The sequence below is a fragment of the Pteropus medius genome, unplaced genomic scaffold (assembly GCF_902729225.1).
Source record: "Pteropus medius unplaced genomic scaffold, Ma_sr-lr_union100, whole genome shotgun sequence".
Taxonomy (NCBI): domain Eukaryota; kingdom Metazoa; phylum Chordata; class Mammalia; order Chiroptera; family Pteropodidae; genus Pteropus; species Pteropus medius.
The window spans coordinates 560,277-581,460 of record NW_024350326.1 but is presented as its reverse complement, the minus strand read 5'-3'; the positions used below and the strand labels follow the sequence as shown (position 1 = coordinate 581,460).

Sequence of the window (21,184 nt, the reverse complement as noted above, 5' to 3'; positions counted from 1 at the left end):
AAAACAAAAAACAAAAAACAAAAAAAGCAAAAAAACAAAACAAAACAAAACAAACAAAAAAAAGAAAAACAGGAAATAAGGGTGTTGGTGAGAATGTGGCAAAGCTGGACCTGTGCGCCGTGCTCGCGAAACTGTGCATCTGCTTCGGAAAAGGCCACGGCACTTCCTCAAAACATTAAAAATAGAACGGCCACGGGATCCTGTAATAGTGCTTCTGGGGACACACCACAGAATCGAAAGTGGGAGCTGGAACGGATCTTTACACATCTCCATTCACGGCAACGTTGTTCAGAACACCTCGCAGGTAAAAGCCACCTCAGGGCCCAGCTTTACAAAGGACGCCAATTCTGACCCATGCGACGATGTGGATGGCAGACGCTGTGCTAAATGTCACAGGCCAGTTGCCAGAGGACAAATGCTGAATAATTGCAATTACAAGAAGTACCTAGCGGAGGCAGATTCATGGATACAGAAAGTAGAAAGGTGGCTGCCTGGGTCTGGCCATCGTGGGTGTAGAGTTATTCTTCTCGTGGGCGCAAAGTTTCGGTTCGGGGAAAAACGAAAAAAGTCTGGGCATGGATAGTGGTGAAGGTCACCACACCACAACGTGAATGAACGTAAATGCCACTGACCCAGACAGTCAGGAAGGGGGAAAACGGGAAAGGTTTGTTCTGTATATTTTACCATTAAAAAACAAAAAATGTCTAGGACCATGCCACCCTGACCATGCCCGATCCCATCTGATCTCGGAAGCTAAGCAAGGTGGGGCCTGGTTAGTATGTGGATGGGAGACCACCTAGGAAGACCAGGTGCTATAGGTGTAAAAAAAAATAAAAAAAAAAAAAGACAAGGATCTTTTTAAAAAAATATTTCTTTAATTTAGTTTCAAGTATATGGTACGTTGGAGAGACATCTCTAGAGTTCATGAAACCATAGAGTGCTCCCTCCTTCCCCTGGCCCTCCACCTAGCCATCCTGTGAGTGCTGACTGCACTCCCTCTGTCTGCTGGGGCTCCCCGGCCCCGTGACCATCCATCCACTATGAATTTGTACTTCTTTAAGCCTTCACCAACTTCTCCAGCCCCCACCCCCGCCGATCCCCCTCCATATTGTCCACTATATTTATGAGTCTGTTTTTGATTCGTTTGTTCTTTTTGGTCCTTCGATTCCACACATGAGCGAAATCATATGGCATTTACCTTTCTCTGACTGACATTTCACTCGACATAATAACCTCTAGGTCCATCCACATCTTTGCAAATGGTAGGATTTCATTTTCTTAATGGCTGATTAATAGTCCATTGTATACATTACCCATCATCTCTTTAGCCACTCATCTGTTGATGAGCATTTAGGTTGTCTGTATATGGTGAAAACAGCCAAGGATTTAATCAGCTACTTCACCAGAAGAGAAAGTAATGGCAAAGTAGCACGCGAAGGCATACTTCACAACGCTCGTGATCGGGAAATTACAGGTTGAATCGTGGCTGAGAGGCAGTGGACTCGTACTTAGCAATAAACAGTACGGATACGGAAGGTACGACTTGGATCGATTCCACAAGGACGCCGAGTGAGAGGACGTAGACACAAACGAGCACATGTCTGGAGTTTCTCCCATGGACAGAATTAATTCACCACGATACAGAGTACATCAGCCCCGGAGCTGGAGGTCGGTACGGTGAACCACGGAGACGTCAGGGAACCGCTGGTGGGTGCTGGGGACGTTCCACGTCCCGATTGTGGAAGCATACATTTGTGGACATTAATAGAATTGCATGCTTTTAGGCATACATTTTGTTTTATGTATACCTTTTTTTTTATGTAAATGATAGAGTTATTTCAAGATATACAATGAGAACTCCCCGAACCTTCTTGTCCCTGAACATGGTATAACTTCTTTTATTGTTGAGTTGTCCATTCTGTGCTACATTCTTACCTTTTTTTAAACAGCGTAGAACAAGATATTGTTTCATTTCCTGGAGACTCCATTTCTTAGACATCAGAGGAGGGTGCAGAAAAGAATCTCTCTGTGTGAGTAAGACTGCAAGAATCGACCATCCAGCTACTACTGTGCAGAGCTACATTTTTCTAATTCGTGGTAGCAAACGCTTGACGTCACCGGGGTGAAGACTTCGCCCGGCGCCTTTTCCGCAGACTGAGACCGAAAACCACGCGAGCCAAACCTCGAATGTCAATGGTAGCCGCACGTCCCTCTCACGTTTTGTAGATCTATTATGTTTCTGAGCCCCGTTGAACTATGAGCAGCAGATGTTTGCAGCAAATGTCGCCTATTTTTATTGTAGGTAGAGATTAGACACTTCGTAGTCCCACGAAAGGTATGAAGTGTCTTACGGTTTCATCGCACTTGTAAACTAGCAGTTTTTTCTTTAAGGCAGAAAAGAAATTACCTAGGAAAAAATGACATAATTGTACCAGGAAGCTAAAATGACACTTTTTCTGAAATTGGGTACTAAATATAGCCCTGAGTTTCTGGGCAGCCAATGCAAATCAGGGTAATGGGACGTCTTATAAAAGATTTCTGATAAAAGAATGCAGTTTATTTGCAAAGGCAAATGTCCTGTTCTTGCTGCAAGTGCTCATGGGACATGGGTTCGCCCTCTGCTTTACAGGAAGAAGCTACAGGGTTTTTGTTTTCAAGGCGCCGTTGAAAATAAAACTGAAAACAACAACAACAACAACAACAACAGCTGCCTTCGTAGTTTGAGAAACACCCAGTGTGCTCAGCGGGACACCAGCGGACTCGCAGGTGGCCGCAGCTCCAACACCCCTCAGTGCTGTGTATTTGGGGAGCAAGGGACAGTAGTGGGCGCAGCATCTCACGGGCAGGAGCAGGTTGGTCCTTTCCGTCCCTGTCCCCAGCTGACCCACATCGCCACCGAGATGCTGGCCAAGAGTTTGCCGAGTGAACGGACGAACGCGGCCTTAGCTTCGCTCGGAACGCCTTCTTTCCTCTGCCCCAGATGTTCACGCAGACATTAAGGAATCCCACACCTCGTAGGACCCGCCAAGGCTTCCAGATGAGGCCGTGACCCTTCCGGTCAAGGCAGCAGGTGGCCAGCACGACGGCACTCAGAAAAGCCCCTCAGATGGGAGCATCTTAGGAGACTCACGTGTCCCATCCTCCATGCCCTCAGCGGCCCTGGTCCTAGCTGTGGGGAAGTCCGCTGGGGAAGGAGCAGGGCCCAGGGTCTGCTCCCTGTCTGGTCCTCTCTGGGAGGGTCTTGGGGTCCCTGGGCCATGGGGTGTCCATGCTCTGTGCAGAGGGGGGCTAAACTCCTCTCTGAGGTTCCACTTCCCTGAACCAGGCGGCCCCGGGCTCCGCCCCGGCTTCCGAGCCCCCCCTCCACACACACCGCCTTCCTTCTCTTTTCTGCACGGAGCCCAGACGCCTCCAGGCAGAGATGCTGCTGCTGCTGCTGCCTCTGCTGTGGGCGGCTGAGGGGCCGCAGGGAGGGCGGGGGCGGCCTGGGGGCTCTGCTCACTTTCCTTTCCCCACAGGGTCCCTGGCTCAGGATGGCAGACACCAGCTGACAGTGCAGGAGTCCGTGACCGTGCAGGAGGGCCTGTGCGTCTCCGTGCCCTGTGCCTTCTCCTACCCTGTGAGCTCCTCAACTAATGCTCCAGCTCATGGCTACTGGTTCCGGACCGGGGAGAGGGAACACCGGGATGCTCCCGTGGCCACAAACAACCCACGTCGAGACGTGCAGGAGGAGACCCAGGGCCGATTCCGTCTCCTCGGGGACCCCAAGAACGAGAACTGCTCCCTGGACATCAGAGATGCGCGGAGAAACGACTCGGGCACCTACTTCTTTAGGGCGGAGAGAGGGTCTAAAGTGAGACATAGTTACAAAATAAACCAACTCACTGTGCGAGTGACAGGTAAGGCATGGGTCATGGAGAGGCCACATGGGTGGGTTCTGAAGACCCCCTGGGCTGGCCTGGGGTGTGTTGCCCTCTTGGGAGGGCCTGAAGTGGGTCAGGCAGCATCCTGCATGTCTGGCTCAGAGGTTGGAGCTGGACCAAATTGGGAGGCTTCTCTCAGGCCACACCACCCCACCCTCCAGACCCCGTGCCTCCCCCTCTCCTCCAGCCCTCACCCTCACGCCCCACATCCGCATCCCGGGGACCCTGGAGTCCGGCCGCCCCTGCAACGTGACCTGCTCCGTGCCCTGGGGCTGTGAGAGGGGCACGCCCCCCATCTTCTCCTGGACGTCGGCTGCCCTGGCCTCCCTGGGCCCCAGGACTCGCCTCTCCTCCGTGCTCACCCTCACCCCACGGCCCCAGGACCATGGTGCCAGCCTCACCTGTCAGGTGATGTTCCCTGCAGCTGGCGTGACCGTGGAGGGAACCGTGCAGCTCAACGTCACCTGTGAGTGCCGGGAAAGGATGCCTTAGTCACAGAGAACGTAGGGGGACAACATGGCCCGGCTGGTGCACTTTCCCGGACGCCTGGCTGAGTAGGGGACCTGGAGGTCACTAGCCGTGCCCGTCCTGCGTGTCGGTGGTTCTGAGTGTGGGGGTGCCTACGCGAGCCCCTTCCCACTCGCCCCACTGATGAGGACATCCCGCTGTTCCCGTCCTAGGTGCCCCAACCAGCGCGACAACAGGTGTCTGCCTGGGAGAAGCACAGATGAAGGGAAGTCCACCCTCTCCCGCCCCCCCACCCTGTGGAGACTGTGTGGAGCTGACTGGATCAGTTTTCTCCAGGTCCATGCGCTGCAGACTTCAGAGCTCAGGCGGCGGCCTGGGGGAGGGGCGGGGTTCCACGGAGCCCCGTCAGGCCCCGCCCCCAGGACCTCTTCCCCGCCTCCTCCCTGCCCGCCTGAGCCACCCTCTCTGTTTCCTCCAGTCACGAATGCCTTGGGCGTTTCCGAGGAGACTTCATTTTTCAGAGCAGTTTTAGGTCCCAGCTAACTGAGCAGAAGGTCGGGAGAGGTCCCCTTACGGGCCGCTGTCCCCTCCACACCTGCTCACATGGCCTCCCCCGCCAGGCCGGACCTCTGGGGCGCTGCATGAACGCGCACTGTCCCCGAGACCCTAGCTGAGGGAACCTGGTCCTGGAGGAGACGCAGTCTGCTCCCCACGAGAGGGGGTTCGGCTGGGGTGTCCTGTGGACCGCGTCCTTCCTCCTGCGGTTCTGAAGAAGGCCGAGCCCCCAGATTGGGCGGGAGGGCTTGGAGGCTGCCCCTGGGTAGGAGGAGAGGGGCACCCCTCTCTGTGCTGGAGAGGAGGGGCCTCATGCCCGCTCATCAAGATGGGGTTCACGCAGGGTCTGTCTTGTCCGCAGGGCAGCCGGGGACCAGGACGGGAGTGGTTCTGGGGGCTGTCGCGGGAGCCGGTGTCACCGGGCTGCTTGCTCTCTGCCTGTCCGTCATCTACTTCGCGTGAGCTGGGGCGGGTGTGGGCCCGAGATGGCCAAGAGGGGGCTGGACAGGTCGTGAAGGCCCAGAGCCAGGGCGGGTGCCGTGGTGGCGAGAACCCAGGCAGTAGCCACTGAGCCAGGCTGGATATGTCCCCAGCCCTGGTTCCACACAGCAAGTCTTTTTATGAAGGCTCCCGGGCTCGCCCCAGCCTGGAGCGGCCCTCGTCAGTCCCTCCAGCCTCAGCGAGTGGCCCTGTGTCACGGACCCCGGTGTCTCCCGTCAGAGTGAAGACCCACAGGAGAGCAGCAGCCAGGACAGCCACGGGCGTGGGCGACACCCGCACTGCGGCCGGGCCCGCTTCCCCGGTGAGTGACCGGTGAGTGACGTGGGCATCCGCGCCCGCGCCACACCCCCGGCGGCCCTCGCTCACGCTCCGTCCAGCGTGTCCAGAAATGCGCTCTCCACTTCCCATTTCTTGTTTAAAGTTTGTGGGTTAATCAGGAGACGGTGGCTCAGTTAGTCCCTGACTGTCCCATCACAAGGGGGAACACGGGGCGAACGGGCCTGGGGGTGAGGGGGAGCGGGGCGGTCAGGGGCGGAGGCGGTGAGCGGGGCGCCGGGGCCGGGGGCTGGAGCCTCGATGCGGGAAGGCGCGGTGACGCAGGGGCTGCTCCCAATGACCCCGGGAGGTGTGGCGTCCGGCCCCGGGGTATCGCCCGCTGTCTGAGGACCCCACGGAGGCGGGGCTCAGGCGTGAGGTCTGGACTGGCCGGTTTGCAGCACGAACCGCACGTCCTTTGCGGTCTCCGGCCATTGGCTGTGGCTGGCAGGGGCAGCTCCTTGGTGAGCCCCGGATGTCACGATGTCGGAAGCGCGTGGTTAATACCCCCCGAAACATACTTTTCCGGGTTCTCCATCTCGCCCACGATGCTTTTGTCCCTGACACCCAACCAAAGACCTGGTCGTGTCTCACCGGGTCCTCCGTCACCCCTTCCTGCAGCAAGACGCTGCAGAGCCTGTCTGCGCTTCTTCTCCCTTTGGGCCGTTCCCCTTCCAACCGAGCCCCGAGCTCCGTGTTAACCACGACCCTGACGCAGCCCGCCCGTCCCCCCTCCCCGGCACACTGGCATTACCTGCATAAAAAAGTCACCGTCCCAGCGCACCCCAGTCTAAAACACACTGCTTCTCCGCGCTACGAGGAGGCAAACACCCCCACGGCCTGGCTTGGCATCTGGGGCAGGAAAACCAGAGTCACCTTCTGAGCGTCGGCCTCCAGCGCTGGCCGCTCCCTCGCCTGGAGCAGAGCAAGCTTCTGGGGTCTCGGAATCATGGCTCGGCTGCCCCGTCCTCCTCACATGCCCAAGCCGAGCTGCCCTGTTCCTGTTCATCCCTCCCCAACCCTGAGCTCCGACTTCCATTTCTTTCTTTACCTCTGACTCCTGTAAACACCGCTGTGAGGTCCCCGCGCGCGCGCGCGCACACACACACACACACACACGGTCAGCAATCGCCCACGCACTCATCCTTGCTCTCAGCAAACACCTCCCAACGTCGATTGTTCTGGATGCTTGGGTAGCATCGGTAGTTTGCCGATTCTTACGTTGCACATGTAGAGTGCCCCCCACCGAACACTCTCTCCCTGGCTTGCGGGTGACACACCCCCCACCCATGTCCTCATGTGGTCTCTGCTCTGTGCCCGTGTATTTTTCGCATCTGCTCTTCTCCTTGAAAGGACTTAAGTCAGGTCGGGTCCTACCTCCATGGCTTCATTTAAACGTCATTACCTCTCGTAAGGCCCCACCTCCAAATTCAGTCTCCTTGGGGCTTAGAACCTCAATGCACGAGTGTTCGGGGGGCACCCGACCCGGTCCCTCAGACGGACTTAGTTCAGGCTGACGGTCAGGGATCGTGTCCTGGATACACTGGGAAGGTGGAGCCACCGGGATTTGCCAGCGACACGAGAGAGCTGTGAGCAAGGTTGGCTCGCCGGGGGCAGAGAAGCAGCACGCAGGGAGAGAGCTCGCCCTGGGTCCGGGCCACCTTCCCGCGTAGCCAGTACCCGGCACACGGGACACCTTTGGGAGGTCGGGGATTGAGTTCCTGATCAGCGCATGTCTGACTCGGAGACATACTTAACCCCTCTGAGACTTGGTTTCTTCCCATGTAAAATAATAGCATGTTCCACTCAGGTCAGTAGAATCGGAAGCAAGGAATGAGTGCTCTACTTGTTGGGTTACTGAGGACACGGGACCTTGTGAAATGATTGCTACAGGAAGGGAAGAATGAACAGAGGTCCTGTCACAATCACCTTCACTTTGGGGACCTCCTCTGCCTTTTCCTCTGCCCTCCCCTCTGCCCAGCTCTGACCTTGGCCTCCCACACAGGGTCACCAGCAGAAGTCCAAGATAGACAGCCCCACAGACCCCACCAGCTCTGCAGGGGCCACCCCCACTGTGGAGTCCGAGCAGGAGCTGCATTATGCCACCATCAGCTTTCAAGGGAGGACTCATCCACGGGAGGACACCCACATGGCATACTCAGAGACCAGGACCTAGTGAGCTGCCGGTGGGAGCATGGATCTCAGCCGGAGCGTCCCTATCTTTGGGGGAAGATACCCACAGGCTGCTTCTTGAGGCTTAACATCCCCACGGGCGACGGGTTTATACATGACTGTATGTGAGTTTGTTACTCTGTTGGAGCGTCTTAGACATTGCAATCAGAGACACCTGGGGTCGAATCCGCAGTCTTTCACTCATTAAGAATAGGACACCAGGCAGCCATCCCAACCTTCTATGTCTCCGTCTCCTGCTCCGCGAATGGGAGTGAGAAGCCCTACCTCGCAGGGTCGCCATGAGCATTAAATAAAAGTACATGTGGCAACTGCTCAGCAAGAATCCTGGCACCCGGTGAGGGTCTGATGATGCCGGTTCCTTCCCCCCTTAAACAGAATGGTATTAGTGACGATTCCCCCAGAGGCCGGGCTCCATGCCTCTCCCAGACACCACCTCCGTGACATGACGGTCTCACCCTCTACTCACACCCCTTCCGTGGGTGCTCTCCCTGACTCTCTCTCCACTCCTAACCCTTCTCGTTCCATTCCCTCTGCCAGCTACGAGTCCCGCTCACTTATTCACATGTACAGATTTCCCTCACACTCAGGGACGACCAGAGTCAAAATACTGCTCTACCTTCTCTGCTCAAAAGAACAATTTGCAAGCTTCTCGACTTGACATTCTTGGTCCTGGGTCCAAAGACGTTTTTGTTTGTCTGTTTGTTTGTTTTCAAAGGGGCCAGATAGCAAACATTTTAGCCTTGGCCAGCTATATGGTCCCGCTTGCAACAAGGCAACTCTGTTTGCAGTGCAAACACAGCCATAGACGGTCTGCAAGAAATGAATGTGGCTGCGTTTCAATAAAATTCTATTTACAAAAGCAGGCGGTCCCCAGTCTGTAGCTTTCCGACCTCTGTTCTAGGTGATTCTTAATCTCATTCAAACAGCCTTAGCAAAAGCATCTTCCCGCCCTGTGGCCCAGCCAAGTGGGGCAGACGGACACCAAGCTCAGGTGTCATACTTCAGAGTGAACAGCAAAGATGGAAGAAGGGACAGAGAGCGGAGCCCAGCACCCTCCGCTCCTGATCGTCCGCTCCTCCTCTGGCTCCACCCATCCCCACCTCTTTGCCTTCCTGGCCCCAAACTGGGACATAAGTCTCTGAGGTCAGACCCTTTTGCAGAGCTGGGAGGTACCTTTTTCAGCACCGCGGACAGCGCCAGCCACATACACCCACCGCGACCTCGCCCACCCAGGGTCTTCCCCAGGGCAGTGTCTCCTGGTTGATGGAGCGCCCCCGGGGGCCGGCCACATACCAGCCCCCATTGCAGAGTGGAGGGAGCCCAGGAGAGGGTCTGGTGACATCATAGGTCAATGACGCCAGTCGGCGGTGTCCGGGACCTTCCAGGGCTTGCCACCATCCTCCGACTTGGGCTCTTGGCCGGCGTGGGTGTTAACTAGGAATTGGATGCCATCCCAAGGAGTTAGATGGGAATAAGTTTGGTCACTCAGAGTGAGGGTCCTTATGACAGTGTACAGTTGTCGCAAGACCTTGGCAGAAATGAGCTGATTTTCACTCTTGTGGTGAGTGACAGGGTTTCACCCTCACTGGGCTTTCTCACGTTTCTGCCAGGAGCCTTCCGGTCTCTCATCAGGTGGTCTCAACCACCCCAGGGCTCCCGCCCTAACTGCGGCCCATGCGCCTCCCGCGACGACTAGGCCAGGCTGTCCTGAGTCCCAGAGTAGTGAAGTAGTAGGAAGTCTGCGTCCTGATAATGCTTCATGTCCTCCCGACAGCTTCCTACCCGTGCCGCTCCTTCCGGTCCTCGCCCCGCTCATGATGGCCCACTTGGGGGTTCGCTTCCCGCTCCCCTACAATCTCTCCAGGATCCAGTACATCGCGGGATCAGGCCCCTCCATCTGAGTCCCCCAAATACCAGCTGGTTGGCCCCAGAGCCGGCTTTCTACTGGACTCTGACCTCATTCCTGCTTTTCCTGGCAGGGCTGGGGGCCTCCAGAAAAGGAGGGATGAGCCAAACTTGAGCTCTTTTGTCCCTTGGGACACAGGAAATGTCCTGGACGCAGGATCCTGCCAGGAGAAGCCGTACAGGGGGACACCCAAACTTCTCTCTCCACCCCTCACCCACCTCGGCACGTTAGAGAATCACTTTGCTGAGCTGACTCGGCCACTGCACAGAAAAACAAACAACAAGCTTTTGTTCATGTCTGGCTTCTGACCTTCCAAACTCTTCCTTATGGCTGTGAGTGAGTAGATGCAGGCAGGAAAAAGCATATGTATACATGCCTGTAATTTTTTTAACCAAAGTTAAAGCAAAAAATTACGCGAGATTCTGATCCTGGTGCATTTACCTTTATGTCGCCCTGGGAGGCCTGTCATCCGACAGATGTGTCACCAACTGTGCCACTTACCAAGTCACGACTTACATAAAAAAACCAAGCAAAGAGACAAAGTGTTAAAGGATTTTCATTTTTTCAATGACAGTTGACAGTCAATATTATATGATTTCCGGTGCACAACGTGGTGGTTAGACACTTATATAATTTACAAAGTGACCCCCCTCTCCGATAAGTCTAGTGCCTGCCTGGGTGAAAAAGATGAAGAGTTAAGAGGCACAAGCTGGTAGCTACGAAACAGTCATGGGCACGTTGAAGGTTGTTTTTTCTGTGGTAAGAAAATCCCATCACATCAGGTCTACCCCACTTAACAACTTTGGAAGTGTATAGTACTATCAACTACAGGCACTGTGCTGCACAGCAGGTGTCTAGAACTTTCTCACCTGGCAGTGAACAGACATTCCCCGTTTTCTTTAAGTCATTACGAATGAGATAACCAGGCAGAAATGAAAGAAGCCCGCATTTAAACGGAGTACAGTGTAGGTATGGATGGCGTGAAACTGCCTGGGCGTGGTGAGTCCACTGACCTTTCAGAGGACGGAATGCATGTGCCTGCCTGTGGGCCGGAACTGTTTGCTTGGTTACCGATTATCAACAGGTTGTAGCGTTATAAAATAGTCCAAAGGCAATAAAATGCTAGAATCAGATGAGCCTAGGAGGGCGTGCTCTCAAGAATGCATAGCTTCCCGTTGGAGACAGCCAGTGAACTCCTTCTGCTTATGCGAAATCTCCTTAAAGCAGATATTTATTCATCACCTAACACACTCCGAGCATTCTTCTAAGCAGTGTGAATTCAGCGGTAAGAAGAGATACAAGACTCTTCATGAAGCTTACAGTTTAATGGCAGAGAAGACAGGTTAAGAATAACTAAGTAGATTTTAGGTTATATTGATTGGCGATCAAGAATTTGGAGAGAAACAAAACAGAGAAGATGTATAGAAAATATAGCACGGATTCTATCCTTCAGTATGTTGTTCGCCAATGTTACCGAGAAATGGACATCGGAGTGCGCACACACATTCACACACACCATAGGCGCTTACGCAGACACACACGCAACTCAGATGTGCACACCCACAGAAAGCACAGACACGCATTTACACACAGGCGCGGAGACACGCAAACGGAGCCCCGCCCCGCCGCCAACGGACCCGTCTGCGCAGGCGCGCTGCGTGGGCTGTGCCCACTCCGGCGGGGGGTCGTGCCTCTGCTCGCTCTTCCGGGACTGCTCTGGCCTCTGCGCCCCCAGTGCTGCCTTCCCTGAGCCCCGGGTGCCCAGCACGCTCAGCGCAGCAGGTGGGAGACAGGCACCCATGGTGCGGGCGCAGTACCGGGCTCAACCAGCAGAGGGACCAGCCCGAGCCTGGGGCCTGGCCTGGCTTGGGGAGGGGAAGTGTGGCCTGGAGAAGTAACAGCCCGGCAGGGAGCAGAGCTGGTGTGTGTTGGGGGGACAGTAAAGTCTCCTCTGGTCCCCTTTCTCCTCACATTCTCACAGCAGCCCCTCCCTGCAGACTGGCTGCGGCCACTGTGGGCCAGATCGGGCTGCTCTGAGCTCGGTACCAGTATGAGCGCATCACTGTGCTGGGCAGCCCAGGGGGTCAGTCAGCTCGGACGGACGGCCGGGGCGACGTGAACGACCGAAACACACTTTCTCACGGTCCTGGAGTCCCGAAGCCCCGGATGGAGGCGTCGCTGGGCGGCTCCTTCGGAGGGCTCGGTGCTTGGCGTGGAGACGGCGCGCCCCCCGTGTCCTCGCGCGGGCCTCGCGTGTGTGTCCGGGTGCTCATCCCCTCTGCTTACAAGGACGCCAGTCCTCCTGGATCGGGGCCCACCCTGGTGACCTCCTTTGACCTTAGTCACTTCTTTACAGTCCCCCGTGTCCAAATGCAGTCACATTGGAAGGTTCTGGGGGTTAGGGCGTGACAGCATGAATTTGGGGTCACACCGTTCAGCCCACAACACCCCACGGGCGTCGGCAGCTGACTGGGCTCAGCGAGCATCCAGGGGACGGATGGAGTCCGGCCGTCTGGCTGCAGAGCCGGGCCCTGAGCCCCTGGACACGGAGGCCCCGGATGAGGAAGCTCCAGGGCAGAGGTGACCGCCAGGGGCTTCCCACCCAGGACGGGACTCAGAGTGACCACCGAGGAAAGGGCAGGGACAGACGCTGGCCCCGCGAGGCGGCCACACTGAGTCTGCAGAAAAGCTCTGTGTCCGTGCGCCCTCTGGCCTCTCCCACAGAAGGGGGTGGAGAATCGCGACGCCCTGAGAGACAGACGAGGAAACCGAGGCTGGGAGTGGCGGAGACCCCGGCCCACCTGGCTGCCAAGCCACGGTCAACCCCACAGATGCCTGAACCGCAGCGGCAGCGCGTCAAGAAACCTGGCACCACCTGAGGGGGCACATCCTGGCGACGTCCTCGGAGTCCTGGTGTCTGCGCTGTGGCCACTCACACCTGGGAACTCGCGGTCTGGCTACCCGGAGCCACGGGGTCTCCCACGAGCCCCTGCCTGCGCTCCCTCGGTCTCCCCTGGTTCCCCCCAACCCCCCCGAAACGGCCTGGGGCTCCTCCGCCTCCTCCTTTGGCTCGCGGCCCCTGGGGAGCAGGTGTCCGTGGAGGGATGCCGCTCGCTCATCCCTTCACGCGTCTCATGGGTTCGCGTCTTTCACGCACGGCGGCTCCCGCTGCGGCCCCTCCCGACTCCCACACCCGTGCGACCGACTCTGTGTGACAGGTCGAAGCGGTGACCGGCCAGGCGGTGCCCGCTTTCCAGGCGCAGACAGCGGCGCCAGAGGGATAAGCCGAGGACAGGGAGCCAGGAGTGGCGGTCGGGTCCTCCTTCAATGTGGGGTCCTCCCCCCCGGACACCCCATCTGGGAAGTGGAAGTCCTCTTCTGCAAGGGCTGGCCAGCCGCACCTCGGGCGGGCGCCCAGTTCCTGCTGCGTGGTCATCGCCTCCCTGACTTCAGCCCGGGCTTCCTGTTGGTGCTTCCTCTAAGGCCTGTGACACCAAAGCCCCGCGACACTTCCCCCCAAGATGCTGTTGCTGCTACTGCTGCTGCTGCCTCTGCTGCTGCTGCGAACAGGTGGGTGGTCAAGGGGACCAGGGGCGGCAGGGCGGGATCTGAGGCTAACTCTGGTTTCCCCTCAGGGTGTCTGCTGGTTCGAGGATACTGGCTGACAGTGCAGGATTCTGTGGAGGTGCTGGAGGGCGCGCACGTCAGCGTGCTCTGCGGCTTCTTCTACCCCCGGCAAGGCTGGAATAAAAATACCCCAGCTTACGGCTACTGGTTCCGGGAAGGAGCGAAGGAACGGCAGGATGCTCCCGTGGCCACAAACCACCCACGTCGAGCCGTGCAGGAGGAGACCCGGGGCCGATTCCGTCTCCTAGGGGACCCCAAGAACTACAACTGCTCTCTGGACATCAGAGACGCACGGAGAAAGGACACGGGCACCTACTTCTTTAGGGTGGAGAGAGGAGAGACTGTGAAATACAGTTACAGAACAAAACAGCTTTCTGTGTGTGTGACGGGTAAGGCATGGGTCACGGAGACACCACACGGGTGGGTCCTGAGGGCTCCCGGGGCAGGGCTGGGATGATTCCCCTTCTTCTCTGGGAGGGACCCAGGGGGACAGGACGCTGGGGCTGGCCTGAGGCAGAGGCAGCTCTTGGGGGCACGCTCGCACCCCCACCTCCAGGGTGTGGGTCTCTGTCCCTCTCCTCCCCAGCTCTGTCACAGACACCTGACATCGACATCCAGGGGACCCTAGAATCTGGCCACCCCAGGAACATTACGTGTTCAGTGCCGTGGGCCTGTGAGAGGGGGACGCCCCCCACCTTCTCCTGGATCGGGGTCAACCTCACGCTCCTGGGTCCCAGGACTCCCCGCTCCTCCGTGGTCACCCTCACCCCTGGGCCGCAGCACCACGACACCAACCTGACCTGTCGGGTGACCTTCCATGGCGGCGTGAGCACAGAGAGGACCATCCGGTTCAACGTGTCCTGTGAGTGCCCAGCCAGGACGCTGCGTCTCTGAGGACAGTGGGTGTTGGGGATCCAGAGGCAGGAAACAGGACACTCAATTTCACTACCTTCCTATTTCTAAATTCTGTGTGTGGGCAGGGGGCAGGAAGGCCAATGGTCAGCTTCTTGCCACTGAAAAGGGAACAATTATTTATGTCTTTCTGTCTGTCCAGATGCCCCCCAGGACTTGACCATCAAGGTGTTCCAGAAAGAAGGTGCAGGTAGGGTGTAGCCTCTTCTCTCAGGAGTGGGGTGGGGGTGGAAGTGGGGTCTGCCTCCATCCTTTGGAGCAGAGAAGTCAGATGGGAGAGAGGCCGGGGGCAGGTGTGAGGACAGCGGACATGGGAAGCCGCCCACACGCTCCTTCTCAGCTTCAAACCTGGTCTCTCCCCACCCTGACCCCGCTGTCACGGGGGCTTGCATGACCTCCGCGCCCGACAGATGTGGCTAATTGCATCCTCATCCCAAATCCTGCGCTCATTCCCCTTAGGATTTGGACCCTGCCTACCCTCCTCCCCACCCCAGTTTTCTGTGATGACTTTAACGTTGTCTTTAAACTAGTAAGCAGAAAATGTGTCTGTGTCCGCTCGCACTGCCATCACGAAATACCGCAGACGGGGTGGCTTAGAAAGAAGGGATTTATTTATCACAATTCTGGAGGCTGTACGTCCAAGATCAAGGCGTCAGCCCATTGGTTCCTGGTGAGGACGACCTTCCTGGCTCGTAGGCATTCACCTTCTCGTTGTGTCTTCGCATGGTAGTCCGTGAGAGCAAGCTCTCTGGGGTCCCTTCTCCTTATAAGGATGCTAATTTCATCATGAGGGTCCCACTGTCGTGACTTGAACTCTAATCACCCCCAAACGCCCATTCACATACCTCCAAATACCACCACATTGCGGGCGGGGCGGGGCGTGGGGATTTAGGACTTGAACATAAGAATTCGAGGGGAACACAATTCAGTCCCTCGCAAAATTCCATAAGAATGAAAATAGTATTCAGTACCTGGTGTACCTCCTCTCTTGGTTGTCTTTCCGAGTATAATCTATGTCCATACATTAAAACACACACAGACACGCGTGTGTACACCATGCTCTGCACTCTGCTGTGAGACTTTTTAAAATAAACCTTCGCTGTGGAACAATTCAGATTTTCATGGTACAGAGAGTTTCCCCAAATTTCTTCCCCCGCCTTCCCTCACCATTAAAGCCATTTGTCACCATGGCACACTCGACACAACTATGAAAGTGGCAGTGGTCCATTACTAGGAACGAAACCCTCCTCGTTCTCACATTTAGTATATCTTGGAGGTCCTTCTGGGTCATCACAGAGGAAACTTTCTCATTCTTGATGACGCCATGATTTCTCAGTTAGAAGGATATTATAGCACAATATACTTAACTGGTTCCCCGTTGGTGGAAAACTATGGTGTTTCCAGTTTTCGCCTAAGACAAATAATGCTGTGATGCTGTGTGTGTGCGTGTGCCTGGAAGAAAACTTTCTAGAGAATGGAAGCTCTGGATCAAAGGGCATGTTCGTAGTTGCTACAGACTGTGCCAAATTCTGCTGCGCGGTGTCGTCCCCTCTGCCATCTGCATCTGTTTCGCTGCCGAAGGTCCTCACCCTTGCTGACGTACTAAGTGCATGTGCTGACGTACTAAGTGCATTTGCTGTGGTTTGATGTGCATTGCCATTTTGTAACTAGGTTGAGCCTCTTCGTTACGTGAACCATTTCGTATGTCCTTGTGGAGTTCTTCTTAACCATGTGAAGAAAGTATCTCCACATTAAGGAAATCAGCTGTGCGTTGGTTGAAAAAGTTTATTTTCAACCGAGTGATGGCCTTTCGACTCAGCGTATGGTGCTTTTTCCAGGCACGATTTTTTTAGAGTTGCAGACAGTCCTGTATTGGAGCTGGTTCCTACCGGGTGGTGAGTGCCAATGATGCCCATCTCGTCCCGACTCTGGGTTCAGTGACTTCACGTTGGGGGCTTGAAATTGGCTGAGATGGCAGGGTTTACACCAAGGAAATTGGAAAGTCCTACAAATCAGGACCCCTCCCTACACTACCCAACCCCCCCAATAAGCTGTTTGTCACACACTTACTGATACACTACAGGTTGCATTTATCAGTATTTTATTCCATGCTTCTGATTTTTCCCATTCTAATATTATTTTTTAATTTGTTTTTTTGATTACAGTTGACATGCAATCTTATGTGAGTTTCGGACGTACAACATAGCAGTTAGACGTTTATATACCTTACGGAGCCATCCGCCCGATAAGTCTGGTCCCCACCTGACACCATGCAAAGTGATTACAGTATTATTGACTCTATTCCCTGTGTTGTACTTTACTTCCCTGTGACTATTTGTACCACGGGCCATTTGTATCATTATTTCGTAAATCCAGTAGCCTCGTGTAAACACTCCCCAAGGTGCCTGTTCACTCAGGCCTCACAGGACTGTGTGATTTTCTTGGCGTGTGCGAGGCCATTCCATGCCTTGGTTTTAGTGCCCTCCTGAACACAGTCCTTGCACGCCACAGCCATCCCCACACCGGCTCCCGCCCGTCCTCATGCTCTGGCGAAGGCTCTCCTCCCGCCACAAAAGGGAGAACTATGAGAACCTGCTTTTGGGCTTCTCACCCATGAGACTGTGAGCTCTCAGATGCGGCTGGATCTGACAGGTCGTCTTGGCAAACCGTTTTCTACAGATAAAATGGCAGGGCTCGTGGAGGGATGTCTGGGGTCTGCGTTGGCACAGATACCCCAGACAGGAGGCCTAGGGACCAGGGCGGTTCAGGCGAGTCCACGGGGTCTCCTGGAACAGCTGCAGTGCCTGCTCCTAGCCTTGTCCCCTTGGGGCTAAGCCCAGATGGCACAAACCCGTCAGGCAATGGAAGAGAAGAAACTGATCTCCATAATGTAAGGAAAAGAAAGAGAGAGACAGAGACAGAGAAAGACAGAGAGAGAGAGAGAGAGAGACCCTAGTGAGGGCCAGGGCTTACCTTTCTCTCTCTCTGGCCAGGACATGAAGATCCAGGCAATGGCTCGTCTCTTACAGTCCGGGAAGGGGACTCTCTGCGTCTGCTCTGTGTCACCCGCAGCAACCCCCCCGCCTCGCTGAGCTGGGCCCGGGGGGGACAGACTCTGCACCCCTCCCAGCCCTCAGACCTGGGGGTCCTGGAGCTGCCTCAGATACAGAGGGAGCATGAAGGAGAATTCACCTGCCATGCTCAGAACCCACTGGGCTCCCAGCATGTCTCCCTGAGCCTCTCGGTGGACTGTGAGTGGGGGCTGGGGGCACCTGGGGGCAGGAGTGCTGGTCCATGAGTGGGGAGGGGGGCAAGCCCAGAGAGAGGCCCCCCCGGGGAGGGGAGAGGCACCGCTGACCCGTCTCCCCACCCCCACAGACCCCCCACAGCTGCTGGGACCCTCCTGCTCCTGGGAGGACGCGGGGCTGCACTGCAGCTGCTCCTCCCATGCCCGGCCGGCCCCCTCCCTGCGCTGGAGGCTGGGGGAGCAGCTGCTGGAGGGGAACCTCAGCAACGCCTCCCTCACCGTCACCTCCAGCTCAGTGGGGCCCTGGGCCAACAGCTCCCTGAGCCTCAGAGGGCAGCTCTGCTCTGACCTCAGACTCAGCTGCGTGGCCCAGAATGTCCTCGGGGCCCCGAGCGCCACTGTCCTGCTGCTGCCAGGTCAGGGGCCGTGATGGGCGATGCCAGGGGAAGGGGGGACACAAGCCTGGATCCCGGAAGACACGGAGTGGGAGAGAAATAGGCCTGACTAGGGGCAAAGGGGGACTAGAGTCCAGGCCCCTCTGTCAGTTGGCTTGAGAGGCCAAAGGGGGAACGGGAGGCTGCAGTTTCTCAAAGAGGTGGGGACAAAGCAATCCTGGATGGAAGTGCAGCACTCCCGGGCTCGGATTCGAGACGGCTGTGTGCTCTGGTTCTGCTTAGGGAAACGGGACTTTACCCCAGGTGTCTTGTATCTGCAGGGAGACCAGGACCCAGGACAGGTGTGGTTCAGGGGGCCACTGGGGGAGCTGGTGTCGTAGCCCTGTTTGCTCTCTGCCTCTGCGTCATCTTCTTCTTGTGAGTGGTGGCCCCGGTTTGGGCGAAGGCCTGACGAGGTGGTGGTGGTGGGAGTGTGTTGGGGGGAACCTCCAAAACTCAGAGCCCCGGTGAGGTGACGAACCCAGGAAGGCAGATTCCTGGCAGATTCCTGATGCCAGGTGGAGAGTGTGTTCCCAACACCTGGTCCCAGGAAAGAGTCTGGGAGGAGGGAGCATGCGTTCCTATCATGCTTCCTGCCTCCACTCCCTGCCTCGGCCAGCCCTTCCGGGCTCCCAGCAGCGAGCCAGCAGGGTGAGAGGCCCCGTCTCTCTCCTCAGAGTGAAGATCCACAGAAGGAAGTCGACGGAGAAGGCAGAGGGCCAGCGTGGTGTCTCTGGGGTGAGCGGGGCAGGTGCCTTCCCATCCAGTGTCCCAGCTGGATGCCTCTCCTGGAGCGGGATGATGGTTCACTTAGCATCTCAAAAATAATGAGTCCCTTCTCTCCTCTCACCCCAAATTTGGTCCTCCCCTTGGATTTCCTGTCGTGGTCAACTCAGAGATCCGAGAACCTTCTTTTCCTGTTTCCTGTCCTTCATCTCCCAGAGCCAATAATGTCCCATCTCCCTTTCAGTAAAACTTTTCTTTATTTGGCTATTTCTCGCTGAGCCCTCGCTGTCTCTCCCGGGTCACTGAGCCATCTCTCCTCCCTGAACGAGCTCTTGGCAAGACCTTCCCCAAAGAGCTGTCACGTGGCCACCCTCCGCTTGCTCCCCACCATCCACATCGGCGTGGTCCAGCAGAAGCGTGATGCGCCACTTAACAGTTTCTAGCCATCACACAAGAAAAGTAGAAAGAAGCACAAGATCCATTTTCCTATCTGTCAAACTGGGACCCCCAGTCGTATCATCCATGGAGGAAAGTCGTAAGGATTCAGTGACCTTAGTAATAAGAACAGGCCGTTATGATCCAAATTCCTTCCGGTTACGGATGAGCGAGTGAGTGCATGAGTCCTCAGGAAATGGGTGTGAAATGCGTAAATGAATAAGTGGCCCCTCAAGCCCCACCTTCCCTTCTCCAGACCCCAAAGGCCGTCTCTGACGCCCTTCTCTCGTCCCCCTCAGAGTCACCTGAAGGAATCCCCATCAGACAGCCGCTCAAGTCCCCCGCCCCCAGCTGTGGCCGCTTCCACCCCAGAGAAGGACCAGGAGCTCCATTACGCCTCTCTCAGCTTCCACGGGCTGAAGCCACCCAACCGTCAGGACCAGGAGGCCACCGAGTACAGTGAGATCAAGATCAGGAAATGACGACCCCACCCTCACCCCCAGGAGCTGGTTGGAGGCCAGAAAAGCCATCTCTGAGGGGGAAAAAAAAATGTATGTCAGGGACCAATTCTCGAGCAGTTAACAGCCCTCAGAGACAAAGGTTATAAACACAACGTGAAGTTCCTCAGAGCGGCTGAAGGTCACAGAGATTCCTGGGTTCAAATCCAGGCTCAGCTACTTACTGAGGGTGTTACGCCAGGCAAGCCGCTTAACCTCTACGTGCCTCAGTTTCCTCCTCTGTAAAATGGAAGATCATATTGATTAGGTACATCGTTAAGTGGGAAAACGTACACATTTGGCGGCAAGTATGTTGTTACGTGTTACGTTTACCTCGGGATGGAGGGAGGCGTCAGCTTTGGCTCGACCGTGATTTTCTGCTTTGCTTCACTATTTTAAAGACTGTGTATTATTTTCTTTGGGTGGAGAGGGGGACATGTATTATTTTAAAAGGTAGATCTATTTCTAAATGAACTGTTTGGCGGGAGAAGATATTTCTCTCTACGTGTATCTAACAAAGGATTTGTCCAGAGTATAAGGAGACAATATAAAGATCTTGCAAAAATCAGTAAGAAAAAGGCAGACAACCCAATAGAAAAATGGGATATTTAATGGGCCCATGAGCATAGAGAAAGTCATTCAACTTCAATAGTTGTCAAGGAAATGCAAATAAAAATTATAATGCTATACCACTGCCCACTGGTGAAAATAACAAAAAGAATATCGGGAATATCAAGTGTTGAGGACACTGTGTTAAGTGAAACAAGCCAGTCACAAAAAGACAAATACTACCTGTATCTAAAGTAATCCAGCTCTTAAAGGGAGATGAGCCTCTTGCAGGCGGAAACAGGAAGTTGCAATTCAATAGATACAGAGTTCCAGTTTTGCAAAATAAAAATGTCCTAGAGAAACCATGGACAGCAATGTGCATAGAGTCTACTACTGCGCTAGACACTTAAAAATGGCTAAGATGGTGAATTTTTGTTTTTTATTTTTTTATTTTAATTTTTTTTTTTTTATTTTACCACGATAAAGAAAAGTGATTACCAAAGGCTGGGAATTGGGGGAGTGGGCAGGCAGTACATGTTTAACGGATACAGAATTTCAGTTTAGGATGGTGAAAAAGTTCTAGAGAAGGATGGTGGTGATCCGTGTGCGATGTGAATGTATTTCACGCCACTGAACTGTACACTTAAAAATGGTTAAGACGGTAAATTTTATGTCGTATATTCTTTACAATAAAAAAAAAAATTCTTTTAAAGATGATCAAGTGTTGATGAGGATATGGAGCAACTGGAACTCTCAGACGCTGCTGGTGGGAGTGAGAACTGGTATAGCCACGTGGCAAATGCCGAGCCTATGGCTCACTCCCAGGGATGTACCCAACAGAAGCGCATGCAAATGCTCAGCAAACAGACACAAGAATGTTCACTGCAGCACTAGGC

General features: G+C 55.3%; 1 protein-coding gene and 1 pseudogene across 1 annotated transcript in view; both read left to right on the top strand.

The window, feature by feature from the left end:
- The window catches only part of LOC120584014 (uncharacterized), a 29,683-nt gene extending 9,257 nt beyond the window's left edge, over positions 1–20,426 (top strand). Inside the window, exons 2-16 of the mRNA XM_039839592.1 lie at positions 3,519–3,899; positions 4,111–4,389; positions 4,604–4,645; positions 5,302–5,404; positions 5,667–5,748; positions 7,768–7,937; positions 11,597–11,643; positions 12,708–13,877; positions 14,075–14,350; positions 14,543–14,590; positions 17,394–17,651; positions 17,779–18,063; positions 18,363–18,459; positions 18,759–18,819; positions 19,542–20,426. Coding sequence (XP_039695526.1) covers positions 3,519–3,899; positions 4,111–4,389; positions 4,604–4,645; positions 5,302–5,404; positions 5,667–5,748; positions 7,768–7,937; positions 11,597–11,643; positions 12,708–13,877; positions 14,075–14,350; positions 14,543–14,590; positions 17,394–17,651; positions 17,779–18,063; positions 18,363–18,459; positions 18,759–18,819; positions 19,542–19,724 — 3,482 coding nt within the window. The 3' untranslated portion in view covers positions 19,725–20,426. The remainder of the gene's footprint in view (positions 1–3,518; positions 3,900–4,110; positions 4,390–4,603; positions 4,646–5,301; positions 5,405–5,666; positions 5,749–7,767; positions 7,938–11,596; positions 11,644–12,707; positions 13,878–14,074; positions 14,351–14,542; positions 14,591–17,393; positions 17,652–17,778; positions 18,064–18,362; positions 18,460–18,758; positions 18,820–19,541) is intronic.
- Positions 703–821, top strand: LOC120584041 (uncharacterized; annotated as a pseudogene).
- Positions 20,427–21,184: the final 758 nt, after the last annotated feature.